This window comes from Hyaloscypha bicolor (genome assembly GCF_002865645.1).
Source record: "Hyaloscypha bicolor E unplaced genomic scaffold K444scaffold_55, whole genome shotgun sequence".
NCBI classification, from domain to species: Eukaryota; Fungi; Ascomycota; class Leotiomycetes; order Helotiales; family Hyaloscyphaceae; genus Hyaloscypha; species Hyaloscypha bicolor.
The window spans coordinates 1137392-1155679 of NW_020194557.1; the positions used below are offsets into that span (position 1 = coordinate 1137392).

Sequence of the window (18288 nt, forward strand, 5' to 3'; positions counted from 1 at the left end):
GACGAATGGAATAACCTCATCGCGTATCAACGATCTTTATCCGCCGCTAGGAGAAACTAATCCGGACTCGGATTCTATCTGCCTTCTCGATTGAAGTTTGAAAGGCAACAGGGGAACAGCAGCGGGCAAATTTTCGGAAGAGTTTGCATGCGCATGCAAGTGCAGTGATTAGAAATCCTCCGTCGAAATCGAGGCACTAAATTAGTCTGCCGAGAATCCTGCCGGCGGCCGACGGGACTCCTCGGTTGGCGTTGGGATGGTCTAGTGTAAACGTGAACCTAGAGAAGCGAGGCATCATACACACGACAACGAAGATCTCCACGGTCTTTCTGACGATCATCATGTCAGATTGGGCCGCAACGTTACAGCGTGGTATCTCATGACAATACCTTCTGCCTTCTGCCTTCTGCCTTGTGTCTTTGGCCTTTCCCCATACCTCGGCTTTCTCCATCATCAAGCTGGCGGAGGGCGGGGTGTGGAGGTACCCGTGACACCATGCCCGAAAATGGTACCGAAAGCATCCCAGAAGCATAACCTAGGTAGTCGAGAGCGGGTTTTATACAAACCGGCCAAGTTCGAATTGTGGGATTGATTTATTTGAACCTTGTGCTCAAACGTTTCAAACTTCTCAGAATATCAAACAAAGAATGGCTTTAGTACTCATTGTTGTTTTGTTGATGGCGCTCAGCGCCACCGCCCAATGGCAATGCGGTGGGGCAACCTATCCCCCCGGATCCGTGAATTTTACGACCGAATGTATGCAGGCAGCTCAAAACTGCATCAGTCAATTTGCTACAAACACAAGTCAAGAATACTGCCAGGACGCGGCTGGAAACCTCTACATGCAACAAGAACCGTTCAATGGAAAGAACAGCGATTACACGACTGCTTTTCAGGACATTCTTGACTTCTGTCTCCTCGATGGCTGGACCACTGGAACCTGGGCAACAGATGATGGCCAATGGTTCTGGATGGCTGCGGAGTCGGGTTGCTACTCATCAACTGGGGCTATACCGACAAAAGGACCTGGTTTCTGCGTTCAAGTCCGCACCGATACCATTATCAATGGATGTTATCCACAGCCAAGTGCCAATTCAGGGCATTTACAGATTTTAAAAACCGGACCGACTGCCAACCGCTTCACTGGTCCCGCGAGAGGATGGAATTCTTGGGGTATCCAAGCTACTCCTGCGACAACTCCCAGCTGGCAAATCTTCAACCAGAGTAATGTGATCAAGCAATGCACCGTTCTGGCTCGACCTGAATTCCAGCAAATGGGTTATGATCTATGCAGCCTGGATGCCGGTTGGTCTACGAACGATGTTGATGAATATGGAAGAATTCAGTACAACACTGCCTTGTTCGATTTGGTGGAACTTGGAAAATACCTCCACAGCATTGGCCTCAAGATGGGTGTCTACGTCATCCCGGGTGTTCCCTGCAGTGCCGCCAATAAAACAATCAAAGGCACAGACATCCGAATTGACGATGTTCTGATTGGAAACAACGATGGTCTGGCCTTTTGTGACTGGGACTTCTCGAAGGATGGTGTTCAACAATGGCACAACTCTTTGATTGAATTATGGGCTTCGTGGGGTGTGGACATGATTAAGCTTGACTTTGTCACTCCTGGCAGCCCTTATAACGGAGCAAACCTGATTTGCAACAACAGCGCAGCTGTAGAAGCCTATCATAACGCAATAGAGCAGTCTGGGCGTCAAATTCGATTGGATCTATCTTGGAAGCTTTGCCGCAACGAAACTTACCTTCCCCTCTGGAGTCGATTTGCCGAGTCAATGAGGACTGACCAGGATATCGATAACTATGGACAAGATACCTTTGTCGCTTGGCAAGAAGTTCAACGTGCGATTGACAACTACCGGCAATACATCTCATTGCAGAAACAACGGAACGTGGCAATTACAATGTATCCTGACATGGACAATCTTTTCGTTGGAAACTCAGCGAATGTTACTGGGGTCAGCGACACTCAAAGAATCACCGTCATGAACCACTGGCTTGGAGCTGCCGCCAATCTGATTATCGGCTCCGATCTTACACAGCTCGATGCTTTAGGATTGCAGTTGCTGACAAGTTCGCAATCGGCTGCTGTTGCCAGCTTCTCTGCTCAATACCCCATGCAACCTCGAAATCCTGGAAGTGGCAACAATCTAGCCCAACAGCTGCAGGCTTGGATTGCCGGCCCTAGCGAGGCGAATGAAGCCTATGTCATTTTGGCTAATTACGGGCCAGACGAGGGCGCTGGTGGATTCGGTACATCTTTGACTGGAGTTCAAGCGGTGACGGTCTCGTTGAGTGACTTGGGAATTTCGGGTCGGAATTGGAAATTTACTGACGCCTGGAACGGGAACTCGACAGTGGTCTCAGGGACATTCACGGCTTATCTCCACGAATACGGCTCTCAACTATTGCACCTTGGCGCATAGAATAGCTTCAAATGATTCAAATTTAGATATGCCTTCCGCCAACTTCAAAGTTTGCTTCTTGAATTATGCCTTTGAGAGTAACTCCAGAGAATTGCTCAACCAAATGACCTCCAAACTGTAAAAGGACAAGTGAACCTGATAATTTTTGTAGTATAATGTCACACGGCCCGGTGAGAAAGCCTTCAATGTCACCAGCGTCAAATTTCCATCTTCCCACTTGATATCAAATTCCAGATTGCCTCTCGCCCGAAGTCCTCGGACAAAACCAGAAGGCCACTTCAAGGGGAGAGCAGGAAGCAGATCTATCTCGCTATCACTGCTTCTCAAGAGCATCTCACCCACCACCGCTGCCCCCCCAAAATTACCGTCGATCACAAAGATGCTGCTCTCAGCCCCAGCAACTCCGGCTTTGGAGTACGAAAGCAAGTTCTCGAAACAGAGCTCCCCAATCAAATGGCCAACATGCTCGAGGGCACTGTCGCCCTCATTGAGACGTGCGAAGTTGAGTCCGAACAATGCAGCGGTGAACTCAATGTCTTCCAGATCTGCGCGAGCTTGTCGGTTCGCGAGAGTTACTCTGATTGACTCTGCGAGTGCGGGAGAATGACGAGGCGTGATCTGGTCACTTCTGCACAAAGCAATTGTATGTGAAAGATGGCGGTGGTCGGGTTGTGACTCTTCGCAATCCTCTAGCCACTCTTGCAGCTGTCCTTTCTTCCCGATCTTGAAGGGGGGAAGCTTTGTGAGAGCATCCTTCAGCCGAGAGCAAAATCCAGCATCCGTATTCAATTGACTTCCAGCCTTGATCAAGAATTTGAAGAGATCACGGATGAGGATCGTATCGATTGTGGGGCCAAGGGAGAGCTGCTGCTCGCCATCCTTAGCATCTCCGGTGAAGAAGCTGTTCTCGGGTGACACAGATGGCCCTGTAACGAGACAGCGGCTAATCGGCTCGACAGTCATGTAGTCCAAGTAAAACTCTGCCGACTTCTTCAGGATTGGGAAAGCTATTTCAGATAAAAACGTTTTATCTTGCGTGTACTCGAAATGTTCGATCATATGCGAGGCAATCCATAAACCCCCAGTGACATTCAGACCCCAGCTAACTTCCCATCCAGGATCTGTGAATCCCCACACATTCGAGAATACGTGCGCAACCCATCCTGGGCTGCCGTAAAACTGTTTTGCTGTTGTCTTCCCGTCTTGGGCGAGAGTCTCAATATAATCAATAAGAGGGGCGTGACACTCACTAAGATTAGCCATCTCTGTAGGAAAGTAGTTCATCTGGGTGTTGATGTCCAGGTGGTAATCGCAGCTCCAGTTCATCTTACTTGCTTCGCCATCATTCCAAAGTCCTTGCAAGTGGAGAGGCAAAGGGGAGTTGGCACGCGTGCCTGAAATTGTAAGATATCGACCGTATTGGAAATATAAAGCGAAGAGGCTTGGGTCATCAAACCCAGCTTCCTTAAACCTGGATTGCCTCTCATTCGTAGGCAATGCTGCGCGTTCATTGCTTCCAAGATTGATGCTGACTCGACGGTACAAACTCTGGTGGTCGTTCATGTGATCTGTTTTGAGTTGTTCGTAGGTATATGATTGTGCATGTTTGAGTTGCGCCAAAGCCAGTGACATCCAGTTGTTGTTGGCCTGTCTGAAATCGGTGTTGAATGTCAAAAAAACAAGAATGGATTTCGCATCCTTTACCATCAACTTTTCATTGTTGACCTGTATTGAACCCCCCGGCGCTGTGATTTTGACAATTCCTCGACCTCGTACCCCGCATTTTCCATCGCTGTGGGCACTCTCAAGTGCATGAGCCTGAAATTCGAGAGCATTTCCCATACTCGCCACGGTGAAATCAGAATTCTCACTTGAAATCGAGAGGGTCAGTGATATGCCTTGGGATGAATCGGTGCTGATTTGGGACACAAGGATCTGGTGGCAATTGGAAACGAGTGTTTCCCGACGGTAGTTATGGTCGCCAACCATGTATTGAGCACTTGCAACAGCTTCGTCTAGACTAAGTTCTCGTCTGAAGTTACTAATTGCGGCTGATGACTGATCGAAAGCTAGATTTATTTTGGCAACAGTCAGATTTGTGCCGTAATTCTTCTTCGGGGGTTGCAGATACTGCTCAGCTAGCAGCTTCCCACCGGTGAAGTCACCACCAAGATATCGGGCTTGGATTTCCTTGATTGCAGCTTTGCCGCCATAAGCCTTGGGTGATGGCTCAGACCGGCCCGACCAAAAAGATATTTCATTGAAGCTCCAGGTTTCCTTGTCGATTTCCGACAGTACAACGGCACCAATTCTGCCATTCCCGATTGGAAGCCCCATACTCCACGCCTTGGCTGGCTCATTATACCACAGCGCCTCGGCCATAACTGTCCAAGTTGTCGAAACTCTATGTCGTAGTTAAGGGGCAGTTATCTAAGCGTTCGAAAGGGGCGTCGGCACGTGATGATGGCGGGAGGAACTCGCAGCTTGTTTGTGTATCTGAGCACCTTGTCAGCGTCCCAAACGCTGCATGATATTCGCCCATTTCTGAGGCTAGACGTTCATGAACGTACATAAAGTTCTCCGATTAAGAATTTTCGTGGCGTCCAAGACAAGATTTAACACTGGCGGGGCTTCCTTCCTCGGTACATAAGTTTTCCCTTTGCGATCGTGTTTGCCTAGCTGGCAAAATCCTGTCTCTGTAAAATGGGGGTTGCCGAAGCTTCGTGACACAAATGGCGGGATATCCACTGTCAACGTCGGCTCTAAATACGGGTCGGCGGGATTCTCGGGCGGGGTTGGCCAGGGGTTCAAGATCAGCTTACCCGAACTGCGCTCAACCTGGGGGAGCTGGGGGAAGCTGGGGATAGCTACGCAACAGACCACTTCGTATTGGTCGCTCTACAGATATGAGATTTCCACTTCTTGGCGCGGAGCACAGAGATGACGGTATCACGCGCACAGATTGGAGGCCGCCATTTGGCCTCCCCATCTTTCAAGATTCCCCTCCGGAATCCTCGCCCTGACCATGCGCGCAAATTCTCGGCAGAGTGTCGATCGGTGCATTCGAGGCCACTCCAAGACTCGTGCCAGGCACATTAATATTACTGTGGGATGATTCTCACCCTAGACAATCCAGGCGCTGGCAACCTTTAGCTATATATCTCCCAGTTCTAGGTTGATCGTAGGACATCAGCACCTCCAACTTCTCACATCGATTTGTTATCACAGATGGAGAAAGCCACGGAAACCACGATGATTGAGAACACCACCTCCAATTTGGACGCGGAGGAGAAGCGTCGCGAAGCAGCGGCCAAAGGGAAGCTCGATGAGATAAATAGAGACATGGCCAAGAGAGGCACTGCGACTGAGCATAAGATAGGAAATTGGGAAGCCATGAAGATCTGCCGAAGAGGCGCCTTCTGGTCTATGTTCATCTCTCTCTCGATAATCATGCGTGCCTACGACATCGAGATCATGGGCAACTTTTACGCACTTCCGGCTTTCCAACAACGTTTTGGTATTTTCTATAAGGGTCACGGCTATCAAATCCCCGCCGCTTGGGTAATGTTCCAATTTCTTCACGCAAAGGCCAACATTGACGTTTTTCAAGCAAGTCGCCATGTCCATGGGCTCCCTGGTCGGACAGATTATTGGGGCATTCATTGTCTCATATCCAATGGAGATTTACGGTCGGAAGAAGACTTTTGCTGTCTGTCTTATCCTCACTGCCATCCTCACCTTCATGCAATTTTTCGCCTCCACGATTGGTGTCCTCACAGCATCTCAATATCTCTCGGGGGTTGTCTGGGGCGGTTACTGCGTTATTGCGACCACCTATGCCTCAGAGGTCCTCCCACTCAGTCTGCGAGGCTTTCTGACAGGCTATAGTATGTGTTTCTCGGAGTTATCCATCTGTTGCCCTGTCCAAATTCATGAGTTCTACTCGCTACGAAGGGCGCCATAGGAGAAGCTTTGCTCAGAATTCCCCTCACTAGCTTTATTAAGCAATACTGACTGTGAATCTTTACAGTTAACCTGTGCTACGTCATGGGCCAATTTATTCAGACGGGCGTTACGCGTGCTTTCATTAATCGTTTCGAGTTCGTACTTCCTGGAGTCATTCCTTCCATATTGTAATCGGATTCATGAGCCCTGTTCTAATATCTATGTGAATCCTTCCTTTGGCGGTCTAATTCCGCAGTTAGGCTCGGGCAACCTCGCTTAGCCCATCCCCTATCTGCTTTTACTGAGTAATGCTGACTCCGAGGTTTCACAGTCAATGGGCTTATAGGATTCCGTTCGCCCTTCAGTGGATCTGGCCGGCTGTCCTTCTCTGTGGCCTTCCCTTCGCTCCTGAAAGTCCATGGTGGTTGATTCGACAGAATAAGTTGGAGTCTGCAGAACAGGCGCTCGAGAGACTTTCTGAGCCTGATGAACGCATCAACACGCGAGAAACCCTGGCAATGATGGTACAAACTGACATACTGGAGCACGAGATTGAAGTCGGCACTACATATGCAGACTGCTGGAAAGGTGATAACCGTCGCCGTATGGAAATCTGCATTTTGCTCTTCGTTATCCAAAACTTCTCGGGCAATCCGGTTGGATTCGCGACCTATCTCTTTGAGCAGGTTGGCCTTAGCGGCGAGCATGCGTTTGATGTGGGCGTAGGTCTCAACGGAATGGGCTTTGTGGGGACGTTGTGCTCTGCCATTCCATTGATTTATTTTGGTCGTCGATCTTGCTACATCTTCGGACTTTCAACTGTTGTGACGATACTCTTCATTGTTGCCTTCATATGTCTGGCAAAAGACTATTCCACGAACCAGAACTATGCGTGGGCTCAGGCTACGCTGCTCATCGCGTTGCAGTTCATTTGGCAGATGACTCTAGGTCCACTTACTTACGGTTCGTCCTCTTAGTTCCTTTCTCTCCTTATTTTATATCATTTCGAGAGCTGGGAGAATTCCTTCCACTCTCAGTCAAGGCTCACAACATCTAAATCAAGTTCCAATTCTCTTAAGTCACCCTATATAAAGCGATTCTGACTCTGAGATCCCGAATAGTCGTCGTCTGCGAAACACCATCGACCAAACTTCGATCCAAGACCATTGCACTTGCAACCGTGATTGACGCCATTACTGGTCTCGCTACTTCTGTCGTTGGGCCTTACTTGCTGAACCCCGGTGCAGCTAATGCAGGTGCCAAGATCGAGTTCTTGTACGGAGGGATCTCAGTGTTTTCTCTTATTTGGTGCATTTTTCGTCTTCCAGAGACTAAGGGACGGACCTATGAGGAGCTGGATATTTTATTTGAGCGAAAGGCGCCGGCTAGAAAGTTTAAGGCGTATGTTATTGAGGATGCTGATGATATCGTCCCTGGAGTTTAAGGCTTTCTGGGTTGGCTGTACATGGATTGTCTGAACAGAGATATGCCTGTTGATCTTGTCCCCCGGTTTTTGATGAAACTCCATAGCAATGAGATAAATCTATTCATTCACTGCTGCAACTCAAACTACGAAGAATGAACTTTGACATCGAAGATATAACTTCAAGTGTCTCATAATCCTATAGTTCTATATACGAAAATCCGGGAGCGGACAGTCATGCAAATACTAGAGACTCGTCAGGCACTGGCAAAAACAAACTCGGTGAGAATCCATTCTCATCGCATTCGAATTCATTGACCTTCTCAGCCGCATCGATACCACGCGGGACCATAGATCGCCCAAGAATCACATCAAGCTTCGATGACAGCTTACTCCTCAAGTCTGGGTTGTTGACTTGAAAGGAGAACAAGATCCCAGCCAAACATTGAAGCGTTTCCCTAGGTCCAACCAACAGGGAAGACTGTTCTTCCGGCTTGCACAGAATAGAATCGGCCAGCACATTGGCGATTTCATATATCTTCACCTCCATTCCCGGCCCATGTGCCTCAAAAGCTTCAGGCGAAAATTTGGACAACCCACCAAGCGCATCTTGGGCAATTTCCAAAGGGTATGTGACGTTCATTTCTCGTTTGCTGTTCAGCATCACATAGCCCAATTGTATTGATAGCTTCCAAGCTAACGACCTCATCCAGTGTTGAGAAACGATAATATCAACTTTTTGTATGTCGTTGGAATAATCGGGATTCTCCAAAGGTCGCTGTAATGCGTGCTGTATCAACAATAGGCGTTCCCTGTTGATTGAGACGTTTGAGCTGTGTGAAGTCCATTTGCTGAAGAAATCCGTGCCAGGAGTGCTAAATAGCGTGACGAGGTTGAGAAATCCTGAGACCACTTCAGGAGTTTCTTCGTTCTCGGTAATGGGCAGATTAATGGACTCAAGAACAGTCGGAATACCATCGTTGATGCAGAGGTATCGCTCAGTCATGAAAAGCAAGAAGTATAGCTTTCGCATAACTTGTTGGTCCTTAATGGGGTACTGTGAATAAGAATCCTCAATATGCATGCCGTATAGCTGTGCAAATGTGATCGCTTCTCGAATGTAGAAAATGGCTGTTTGCGTGCGTAACGGCTGCCGACCATAGAAAATGTGTAGGAAGTATGATGTAAGAGTTGTGTTGAGTGTGACCGGTTCCATGTAGTCAAACGTTGAGCGTACCCGTTTGGCCTCCGTGATAAATGACTCCGCTACCAGGGGTTCCATGAGCGATTTGTGGACTATAACTTGATTTAAATTCGACAAAGTGGCTCCAGAAAGTGCAGTGGCAAGCGCGTAGATCTCAGGGTTACTCGGGTCATCCTCGAGTCGCTGGATAAGATTCTCAGCATTGAGCAGTGGCCATATGCCGTATAATTTCTCCCCATACATTCGCAAAGGAATGCTCAGAAGAGTGAGTGGAATTCGATGGGGGACAGGAGGAGGCCCAGGCATATATGGTCCGATGGAGTGCGTTTCCTCCATGGCGAGAAGTGCCGACACAGTTTGCTCCTCCCATATCTTTACCATGGACCCTGGTCGAATATTGCGAGGTCCGCTCTTCCGTCGCCGTCTCAGGAAGGTACACGTGAGGCCGTTGTCAATGCAACGAGCACATGGATAGTCGCCATGGCATTTGACCTTTCTGATATTGCAGCAGTCACATGCGGGCGTCGGCATTATGGGAACAGCTTTGGAGCAAGGCGCAGTCAAACTTGGCCAGGTGAACGCTGGAGGCAGTAAAAAGCCTGGATGCTAGGCAGGTGCAGCAGAGGCTGGTCGATCATTAGAGATATGATTCTGATATGAGGGGCGCACATCAAAGTTGCGCTTAATAGAGTGAACAACGTGTGATACGGAGTAGGAGGGGAGAAAATGAAGGGCGGCGGGTCGCCGTTTTCTCCATACCCCGCATTTTAACGAGGAACGACAGGGGGAGGCCAGGAGGTCAGGGAGGTCAAAGATCTTCAACCAAACTCGTGAAAGCGGAAATCGATGAGTCAGTTGGCGGACCCCGTCACCAGCACCATTGTACAGCAGTCAAGTTCCGGCCTGCAGTGGGCACGAGGGGCACATTGGACGATTGAGCTTTGGAGAAAAGAGAGAGAACAATTCCCATAATCTAGCCCTGCTTAATCATGGTCCAGAGCAGCATATGATAGTCACTTCATAACTCTGATTTGATCTCTGTGCCCACTTTGAGCTTTTCCTCCTTCACATCCTGCCACAGACTGGCAGGCAAGTCCGAATTATCAACATCGAAGATATGCGGAAGAATGGTCGATAATTTCTCAGTCCCCAACTCTGGATATCTATCTCTGATGGTCTGAAACAAAAGATTGTACCAGAGCTTGTACCCTTTGCCAGTAAAATGCACCCCGTCGCTGAGTAAATCGTCCAAGGTCTGCCCACTCTTGTCTCCCCTTTTGCCAGGAATAGGATCTCCCTCTATCCAGCCCTTGGACTCTAGAAACGCATGCCAAAGATCAATGAAAGGTACCCCAAGCTCACTTGCAACCTTGGAGGCTGCGTTGGAGTACTCTAGATTTCTCATCGTAACCTTCCCCGCAACGTCCACGTACTCGTTGATTGGCGCCGGGCCAACAATGATGAGAGGAATTTCGCGCCCAACTACCATTTTGGCAATAAATGTAAGATTAACTGCAAACCTCTCCAGCGACACCGCATCAACACCAGCATCGTTCGTGCCAAAGAAGATGGTCATAAGCCTGATTATGCTGCCGCCAGCTTCCTCTGCATCCATGGTCGGCCCAACGATGTAACGCCCGTGTTCGGTGGTATAGCCACCCACCAGTGGGTGTCAGAATTGATGCCGCACGCCCCAGTTTAGCGAAATCCTCACCAAAATTCAACCAAAGTCACCGACTTTAAGAAAATATAAAGTCACAACGTAAAGCAAAATCAATCTATATTTCTAGATCATAATAGAAATATACTCTCTTATTTATTTTAATTAAATTAAATTTATATTTAAACTCGCCTTATAGGTAAGATTCTAGTCTACTTAAAAGATATAATTATACTAAACCTTTACAAATATTCTATAACCCAATTATTAATATATCTTACTTATACTATTTATTAGCTTCAAAGGTAATCTGTTCTTTGAAATTGGCTTATTTTATAAGAGTATTGTATATTTGTAATATTATAAAGATGGTAGCTTTTTGGTGGTTTGTGGTCTGTGCGCCATCAATTCTGACACCCACTGGTGACCGTAGCCACGAGCCACGACTTGGAGTTTGCGGAAATACTCGTGTTGGAGTGCCGGTGCGAGATTAAAGCCAAATTCTTGGTTGTAGCTCATTTCGGTGATTGAGTCACCGAAAAGTAGTATTTTGTCAACGGTGACTTTTGCTATCTCCGATATGGTCGACATCTTAGATTGAATGATCGTTTGTGAGAGCTTTGCAGTACTTTTGATATTCTCGTAATAGTAAGAAAGTGGTAATAAACTAGACAATCTACAAAGGAATGGGAGGGGGTGCAACCCCACATACCGATCTCGCTGTGGACTATACTAACAGCGCTACCTTTTCCAGCTTAGCGTTCCATCTTGGGATATAGCGCCTCGCTTAGCGGTCACGGCTATGAGTTTGAATTATAGCAGCCGAGTAAGTATCTAGTTAGCGAAGAATATTATATTCAATTAGTAATATAATATATATTATTATTTTTAATATAAGCTACTCTTATTTGATTTTATATAATAAGACCTGAAGTCATATATATTTTATATTCTATTTCTAGTTATAATAACAAATACTATGAGTTCTGTATTTCCTAAGAATTAAGAGAGCTTAAGGCTTGAATATGCCGTAATAGAGTTAATAGATATTACGAGAGACCTGCATGTAATATATGCCTGCATAAAAAAACACATATGCATAGTCCTCCACGCTTCACTCCCTAACTTTACGAGAAAGGCCAGAATTCTATACAAAAAGCTCAAAAATAGTATAACATTTGTATACCGCCCTTTTAACCTCTTCTTCCCTATTAGGCGATTCTATCGGGTTGTCCTCGTGCCAAGGGTATGCGCCACAAATTGCTAGCGGAGGCAGCCCGATTATCAGGATACGGCTTAGGTTGAGAGCTGAAGTGTGCCTCAAAACGTCAGCCAAGTGAAGAGTGGTTTGCTTGTAAAAGCGTCCAACACTTCAACTCAAATTCATGGGCATTTCCCACAGCTTTGTAATAGGTATCTACCCGATCTGAGGGGAGAGGCACCTTCGAACTTCTCAAAAGTCCATAGCTATATCGAGATCACAGAGGGCAAGAGTCTGAAGAGGATATGAGCGACTCGACAAAGCGGTGAAGAAGGCGTTCATGGTGTACAAGGCGACTACCATACGTCGGCCTTTCTGCAAATGGGATACGACAGCATGACTGACACAGAGGGAGATCGTTGTCAGGCTGTTTAGTTGATACTAAAGCATTCAAATCCGAACCCAAACCTTCATCCCTGCAGTCGCTGCTACTGTGTATCTTGGTGGGGCTCCTCGTCGACTTGACTCTCCTGGTCAAGCCAGCCAGTCGCAGCATTTGCCTCCAATCACGCATCTCTGGGGCTGATTCTGTTGATGAAAGATTTGAATCTCGATCTCGGGCTCATTTGGGATTCGTGGCTTTTTCTCGCCTGGTCGAAGATCCTATGTCGCGACAGAATGTTTGATGTCGATTGAAAAGCATGCGATGCAGTTGCCAATAACATATCAGCTGAGCCAGGGTCGAAGTGCTCAGCCACCACCCGAAAGAAACGGACCCGATACATCATTGCCTATGTTTCACCACCTTCTCCCACGGCGTTCCCAGTCATCGAGTGTGGCTGGTGCTTCCCAATTCGGCTAAGCTGCTACCCCTTTCTTTCACAGAACTGTTCCGTCAGATAGCTCAAACACGGGACCAAAAGGGCAAAGTGGTGAGGGGAGTAGTACAAAACGATGATGATGTTGAGAATGAAGGGAGTCCAGTTCCAGGTATTAATCGCGAACCGGAAGAATAGATGGCCCACGATGTACCTCGCTTCTTGGTAATCTTACAATTCAACAACACTCAGGCACAAGATCCAAACCATGTCATTGAATGATGTTGTAGCAAGAGAAGTGAAAGAGCTCAAGACACCAATACATCTATTCAGCACATACAGCCAAAGTTGCTATCCCACTTGGAACTTCAACCCCTTAAATCTCTCAAGCTACAACGTACTCAAAGTCAACGTCACGAAAAACGACATCTGTAGAATCTCGATAATATACCATGTGTCTCTACTGTACAATCCCAATGTAACTATATCGTACACTTTTTCCCCACTTCACCTCCCCACAGCCTCTCCTTCAACGCCTTGCATCTCCGCATGCTGAATCTCAACCAACTCCTCATCATCCCCCCCCTCCCTCTCCCCCGCAATCTCCTTCCCAACCTCCATCCCAACGTGCACAACCCCATCCTCCTCATCGTCGTCATCCTCAAGACTCGTCCTCCTCTTCGCCTCCGTTGTAACACTCAACCTCCTCTTCCCACCCTGCCCATCACTCCCAAACTCCGTTGCCCTTCCTTCCCTTTCAAGTTCTCGGTCTCCATACCCAAGTTCCTCGTCAGAAGAATTAGAAGAATCACTCTCATCGCTCTGCACATCGTTGCCGTTAGCACTCGAACCTCTGAAATGGCATTGATTATCGTGTGTTCCTCCGTCGTCCACTCCCCCTTCCACGGCGAAACTTGCTCCTTTGTGACTAGGGCTAGTACTGGCGCCAAAGGGCCACATGCTGGGGAAACTGGCACGTCCAATGCCCAGGGGTGTGGTAGTGTTTGTGTTGGTGCTTGAAGATATCGCAGGGGGAGTACCCACATTCACGTTCTTGCCCTTATCCTCCCCTATCTCTCCACCACCAGGTAATCCCCTCGCACCAACCTCAACATCCAGGTCTCCGATCGAGAAATCCCGCTCATTTTCATCCTCGTTCCCAGAGTCGTCGTCCTCCTCCGTTGCAAAGGGGTTCAAGTTCTTCCGATGTTGCTGCTCGGCTTTATCGCCGTTCTCACTACCGGTTGGTATGGGTTCGGATGCATTTTGCTTCGAGTGCAGCGCCAGTCGAGCAGCTAGTTGTCTTCGGGCTCGCGAGGGCGGAATATTCAAGGGAGGAGGTGGTGGCGGTGGCGCCGAAGGCGGTTCAAGGTCTGAGGCTGAGGTGGAGCTTGTTGCGACAGTTGTTGAGGGTGTTGAGATATAGCGGGAAAACTAGGGGTTGAAAATTAGTCCACGATATTCCAAATTCAAATTCACACAAAGTCCACTCAATGGAGTAGACGAGCGATCAATGGATCGCAGGAGACGGGGGCTTCGAAATTATCATCTAATTTCTGGAAACCATCTCGCACGTATTGCCAGCTCTCCGCCAAGGAAAGATAGTGTACAAGAAAACATGAGTTAACATTATTGACCAGGGACTCCACCCTCCGGAAACAGAGGGGTCTCGCGATCAAGTTGCTCCAAGTACTCATAATCAACTTCGTCGTCGTCGAACTTGTCAAGATTGGGGGCTGAGGGGACAGAAACACCCACTTCGGCCGCGCCACTGTTACTCCTCCCACCCTCTTCGTCGTTGTCCTCGTCCATTTCGTCGTCTTCCTCGTCGCTCGAGCTTCCGAATCCGCTGAGAGTTCCGCCGCTGAGCGTGAAGCCCGTTGTGCCGTTGCCGTTCGCCAGATCGATACTATCGAGTCCAGCTCCTCCGTTCAGACCAGCTTCGGCCAACGCAGATGAAGCTCCGCCGAAGTTGTTGGCTGCATTGACTGCGTTCATGACTGCTTGCCGAGGTCCAACAGACATATCTGGTCTGACTCCGCCCAGAATGGCGTTATCTCGTTCTCGCGTCTCCGCGAGAGTGACTTCAACGTACGTAATCCATTCGCCGTTCATTACCTTCTCCAAGACTGACTCGGACAGTAACTCAGGTGGATGTCGTTCCGTGAACTTCACGACCTCTTCGGCGATCAGAGTAAGGTGGCCCATATATCCCAGGCGCATCTTGTCTCTCGCCTGGGCTTCATCACTCTTCTTTTGTCCATCGACGATGCGCATCGTGATATCTCCCGTCTCGAAGAGGTCGATGGCAAGAGACCGATTATACCCGCGGTCCATGGGACCATTGAAGACCTGTTGTACAACGTCATAGACTACATTATGTAGAAAATTATTCCATGGGAATCGAAAGAAGAAATCCTGTGACGGTTACTTGTGGTTCTCGGAGCCGAACGTTTGGACTTACTAATATGGTTGGAACAACTTTGTGTTCCACAAACTGCATCTTAAGGAAATCCCCAACTACAGGTGCACTTGGAGTTTCCTCCGGGGGTGTTTGCTGGCTATGCTCATCTGTGTTGCCCATCATGATCGAATTGGAGCTATCACCAGCTTCTCCCATTGTCGTGTCAAGACTTTCCACGCTCTGGGCAACCCCAGGTGCTTCGGCTACTGGTATCACTTCAGGGGACGGTTCGGATTTCTTGGCGAATAAAGGCGCTGGTACATCTTCAGGACGGGTTTCCGTCGCTTCAATGGCCGGAGTGAGTTCCCGTAATGAAACCTCAGGTCCAGTCGACTTCTCATCTTCTGCCTTGGAGCTTGGGGTTGACTCCTTGGATGGCTCTTGGATATGCTTGCTCGATTCAGGAGAAGAGGGGGCGCTATCTTCGGCGTGTGTATCCACTGATGGCGGTGGAGAGGTCATTGCTGTGTCTTCCTCCTTGAGATCAAGAGTGTCGACTTGATTTGAAAGATCTTTTGTAGGTGATAAAGGTATGACGGCCATCTCGGGATCGTGTAGATGAGAGTGATCCAGCTCCTCGGTCTTCAGGCGGGGAGAACTTAACGGCTCGTCAACAAACTCCTCATCATCCTTGTCCATGAAGGATAGCGGTATTGACTGGCTCGTTGGGGTCAAAAGATCCTCTCCCGGTTCTGGCTTCTCATCGAAGTCATCCTTGGCGTCATCTCCGAGATCTGCAGCATGTGTGACCTCTTCGAATCCGTCATCATCTGAGGCATTCTGAACTTCCAGTTTCCTTGTGCCATCAGGCGATCCAAGTCGCGTTTGCGTTGAAGACTTCATGGTCAAATCCTCCTCCGACAAAGTTGGTTGATTTGGTGCAACTCTGAGTTTGCCTTCTGCTTTCAGCCTTTCACGCTCAGCGTCCCTTGCCTTCACAAATTCCTCGCTGCCAGTTTCGTTCAGAAGACCCATGTTGCTGCAATGAAGAAGCTCCGCCATCAATTCACAAGTCTTGAATCTGTCAAATCCAAGCGGTTCGATCTTGCCACCAAAAGCTGCGTTGAGGTCTTTCCTCCGTATGTTCACAGGGCCATCTCCACCTCCAATTGTGTGGTTGGGACTCAGGATAAGCTCCATAAAATCAGGTACTCTTTGAGCAAACATCCGGAGGAGGGTCCCAAGATAAATGGGATCCCGACTTGAGGGCAGAGAATTTGCTTCCGAACCAACATCTGGGTCGTAGTCGGAATTGTTCTTCCGTATAACTTCAATAACAATGCCAACGCCGACCGTCAAAGGATTCCCACCCTTCAACATGTCCGAAATGAGCTTCTCGATGCATGGTTGTGACACCAGTTGTCTTGTTAATTCGTTTGGACCAATACACGACTGCTCATTTTGCGACGCGTTCGCGGAAATTGTAATGATCGCCTTCAAAAAGTCGCCAGCGGAAGTCTGTGTCGCCCAGGAGTGTTCGGAAGACAGGAATGAGAGGAGAATTGGCATCAGGTCCTGGGAATGAAGCCACTGGAATTTGTTAGCAAAGCAATCACGTCTTCATGCGCGAAACATACGTCAACTATTCCCTGGCCCCCCTCCGCCTTTTCCAAACTTATTATTTTCAGAAGCAAGTCCATGACCATGGGCGAATCCACATGCTGCAGCATATTCTTCACTGCACCATCAATGGACTTGAACAGGTCGAGCATCTCTTCTGTCTTCTTGTCCAGCAGAGCCTCGTTGACCTTGGTAAAATAACTGGCTTGTAAAGGATCAAGGGGTGGAGGTAACCTCAAAAAGTCCCAGAACTTTCGCAACAGAGCTTGGTTCTCCATCAGTGACTCGCATATTGACCAGTTGTCCGAAGACAGAACTTCTGCCGCAACGTAGGCGTATCGATTCCGCTTCTTCTCTCTTTCGTCCTCGTCATCTTCGGCTGCTTCTTGAGGTTTGGAAAAAGAGCGCTCCTTGCCCTTCTCTGATTCGGGTTCCTTTTCTGCTGCAGGTTCGGGCTTCTCAGATGCGACGACCTCCAATTTCGGGGCAACAACGTATTCGAGCAATCTCTCCAAGATCTTGTCCTCCCGTAAATATTCTATCAGCTTTGTATTGTGTTGCTTGAGCTCCTGTATCAGATCACTCTCGTCCAGCAGCTCTTCAAGAGTGACCTCAGGCTTCTCAAGGAGGGTATCGATTGCAGAGACGGTGGCATAGCCGCCAAATCGCCAAAACATCTTGAACTATGTGACAGCGCTCGTCTGCCACCGGGTAGATGGCGGCGGATCGAGGGAGATGTCGTTTCTGGGGCCGCAGAGGGGTTGCGAAATGGTCATGCGAGTATATTGAGGTCGTTACAAGAGTCGCAAAATATATTCCCGAACGAAGGATGACGTCTGTGTATGTAGAGTCGAGGTCGAGATGCGCGGGGCAGAGATCTATCTATGCTCGAGTCGTGATTCGTAAAGAGATGCTGCGGACACTGGGAGAGAGGAGAGAGTCAGCGGTGAGCTCGCCTTGGGGATGGTGGCTTGTGGAGGCCGATTGATGCCTTAAACAAGGCCGGTTCAGCCCTGCGCGCAGCCTGTGCGTCCGCGAGGCTGCAATGAGGGGAAGGAAGCGTACAGAAGATGGCCGAGATGCTCAATGGGTATTGTACAGTGTAGAAGGGTCGATGGTGTCGTGTGCCGAGGATCAGAGGGGGCGACAGGATTTATGTGGAGGCTCAAGACCAGAACTGAGTTGGCAACGCGCTACCGGCGAGGATTAGAAGGCGACGACGGGATCCAAAGAGCGGGTATCAAAAGAACAACAAGAAGAGAAGGCGTAGAAGTACAATGGGCTGGAGAAGAGGAGTCGTCGTCGATGAGGCACGCGGTGTTGTGGTGGTTTGCAGGATGTCGGTTTTCTTGCGAGGTTTTGCTGATATGATCTGGGTTTGGCGTCTGCTTCCCGACGAATCCCTGCAGCAGCGTGGGCGGGCGAGACTGTAAGAACTGGGCCCCTTTAATTGGTTTGGGAGGGGGACACGGAATTGAAAGGGGGTGGTAGGGCTCTTGCAATTGATTTTGATTTCACGATATATATCCTCAGGATCCTTTGCAGCATTTAGTCTTGGCCCCACGA

At 48.6% G+C, this 18288-nt stretch overlaps 7 protein-coding genes across 7 annotated transcripts; 3 read left to right on the top strand and 4 right to left on the bottom strand.

Annotated features, from left to right (window-relative positions):
- Window positions 1-582: 582 nt before the first annotated feature.
- Window positions 583-2447, top strand: K444DRAFT_651991 (glycoside hydrolase family 27 protein; the record flags this gene model as incomplete). The annotated part of the gene is made up of 1 exon (XM_024885755.1): window positions 583-2447. The coding sequence occupies exon 1, from the start codon at window positions 648-650 to the stop codon at window positions 2445-2447; it is 1800 nt and encodes a 599-aa protein (XP_024739040.1). The 5' UTR covers window positions 583-647.
- A 32-nt stretch (window positions 2448-2479) lies between these two features.
- Window positions 2480-5028, bottom strand: K444DRAFT_558866 (glycoside hydrolase family 95 protein). The gene is made up of 2 exons (XM_024876848.1): window positions 5018-5028; window positions 2480-4943 (listed from the first exon to the last, which is right to left on the bottom strand). Exon 2 carries the CDS (start codon window positions 4827-4829, stop codon window positions 2511-2513), a length of 2319 nt encoding a protein of 772 aa, XP_024739041.1. The 5' UTR covers window positions 4830-4943; window positions 5018-5028; the 3' UTR covers window positions 2480-2510.
- A 761-nt stretch (window positions 5029-5789) lies between these two features.
- On the top strand, window positions 5790-7836 carry K444DRAFT_525498 (general substrate transporter; the record flags this gene model as incomplete). Its single annotated transcript, XM_024874451.1, has 5 exons — window positions 5790-6008; window positions 6058-6334; window positions 6478-6547; window positions 6724-7355; window positions 7514-7836. 5 exons carry the CDS (start codon window positions 5790-5792, stop codon window positions 7834-7836), a joined length of 1521 nt encoding a protein of 506 aa, XP_024739042.1.
- Window positions 7837-7984: 148 nt separating this feature from the next.
- On the bottom strand, window positions 7985-9710 carry K444DRAFT_611327 (uncharacterized protein). The gene has a single exon (XM_024879920.1). The coding sequence runs from the start codon at window positions 9548-9550 to the stop codon at window positions 8051-8053; it is 1500 nt and encodes a 499-aa protein (XP_024739043.1). The 5' UTR covers window positions 9551-9710; the 3' UTR covers window positions 7985-8050.
- A 327-nt stretch (window positions 9711-10037) lies between these two features.
- On the bottom strand, window positions 10038-11270 carry K444DRAFT_586951 (SGNH hydrolase; the record flags this gene model as incomplete). Its single annotated transcript, XM_024878001.1, has 3 exons — window positions 10038-10624; window positions 10754-10797; window positions 11095-11270. 3 exons carry the CDS (start codon window positions 11268-11270, stop codon window positions 10038-10040), a joined length of 807 nt encoding a protein of 268 aa, XP_024739044.1.
- Window positions 11271-13484: 2214 nt separating this feature from the next.
- K444DRAFT_362862 (uncharacterized protein) lies at window positions 13485-14156 on the top strand. The gene has a single exon (XM_024872200.1). The coding sequence runs from the start codon at window positions 13657-13659 to the stop codon at window positions 14122-14124; it is 468 nt and encodes a 155-aa protein (XP_024739045.1). The 5' UTR covers window positions 13485-13656; the 3' UTR covers window positions 14125-14156.
- A 79-nt stretch (window positions 14157-14235) lies between these two features.
- K444DRAFT_362857 (SAPS-domain-containing protein) lies at window positions 14236-17583 on the bottom strand. Its single transcript, XM_024872199.1, has 3 exons — window positions 16740-17583; window positions 15163-16692; window positions 14236-15116 (listed from the first exon to the last, which is right to left on the bottom strand). The coding sequence occupies exons 1-3, from the start codon at window positions 17397-17399 to the stop codon at window positions 14328-14330; spliced, it is 2979 nt and encodes a 992-aa protein (XP_024739046.1). The 5' UTR covers window positions 17400-17583; the 3' UTR covers window positions 14236-14327.
- Window positions 17584-18288: the final 705 nt, after the last annotated feature.

What these genes read in the sequence shown, in the direction of transcription:
- K444DRAFT_558866 (XM_024876848.1), bottom strand. Translation starts at nt 4,829, where the DNA reads ATGGCCGAGGCGCTGTGGTATAATGAGCCAGCCAAGGCGTGGAGTATG.
- K444DRAFT_611327 (XM_024879920.1), bottom strand. Translation starts at nt 9,550, where the DNA reads ATGCCGACGCCCGCATGTGACTGCTGCAATATCAGAAAGGTCAAATGC.
- K444DRAFT_362862 (XM_024872200.1), top strand. Translation starts at nt 13,657, where the DNA reads ATGCTGGGGAAACTGGCACGTCCAATGCCCAGGGGTGTGGTAGTGTTT.
- K444DRAFT_362857 (XM_024872199.1), bottom strand. Translation starts at nt 17,399, where the DNA reads ATGTTTTGGCGATTTGGCGGCTATGCCACCGTCTCTGCAATCGATACC. An exon ending in GGGGCCAGGGAATAGTTGAC is followed by an intron (nt 16,693 to 16,739) that starts GTATGTTTCGCG and finishes AACAAATTCCAG; the next exon opens with TGGCTTCATTCCCAGGACCT. An exon ending in AAGTTGTTCCAACCATATTA is followed by an intron (nt 15,117 to 15,162) that starts GTAAGTCCAAAC and finishes TAACCGTCACAG; the next exon opens with GATTTCTTCTTTCGATTCCC.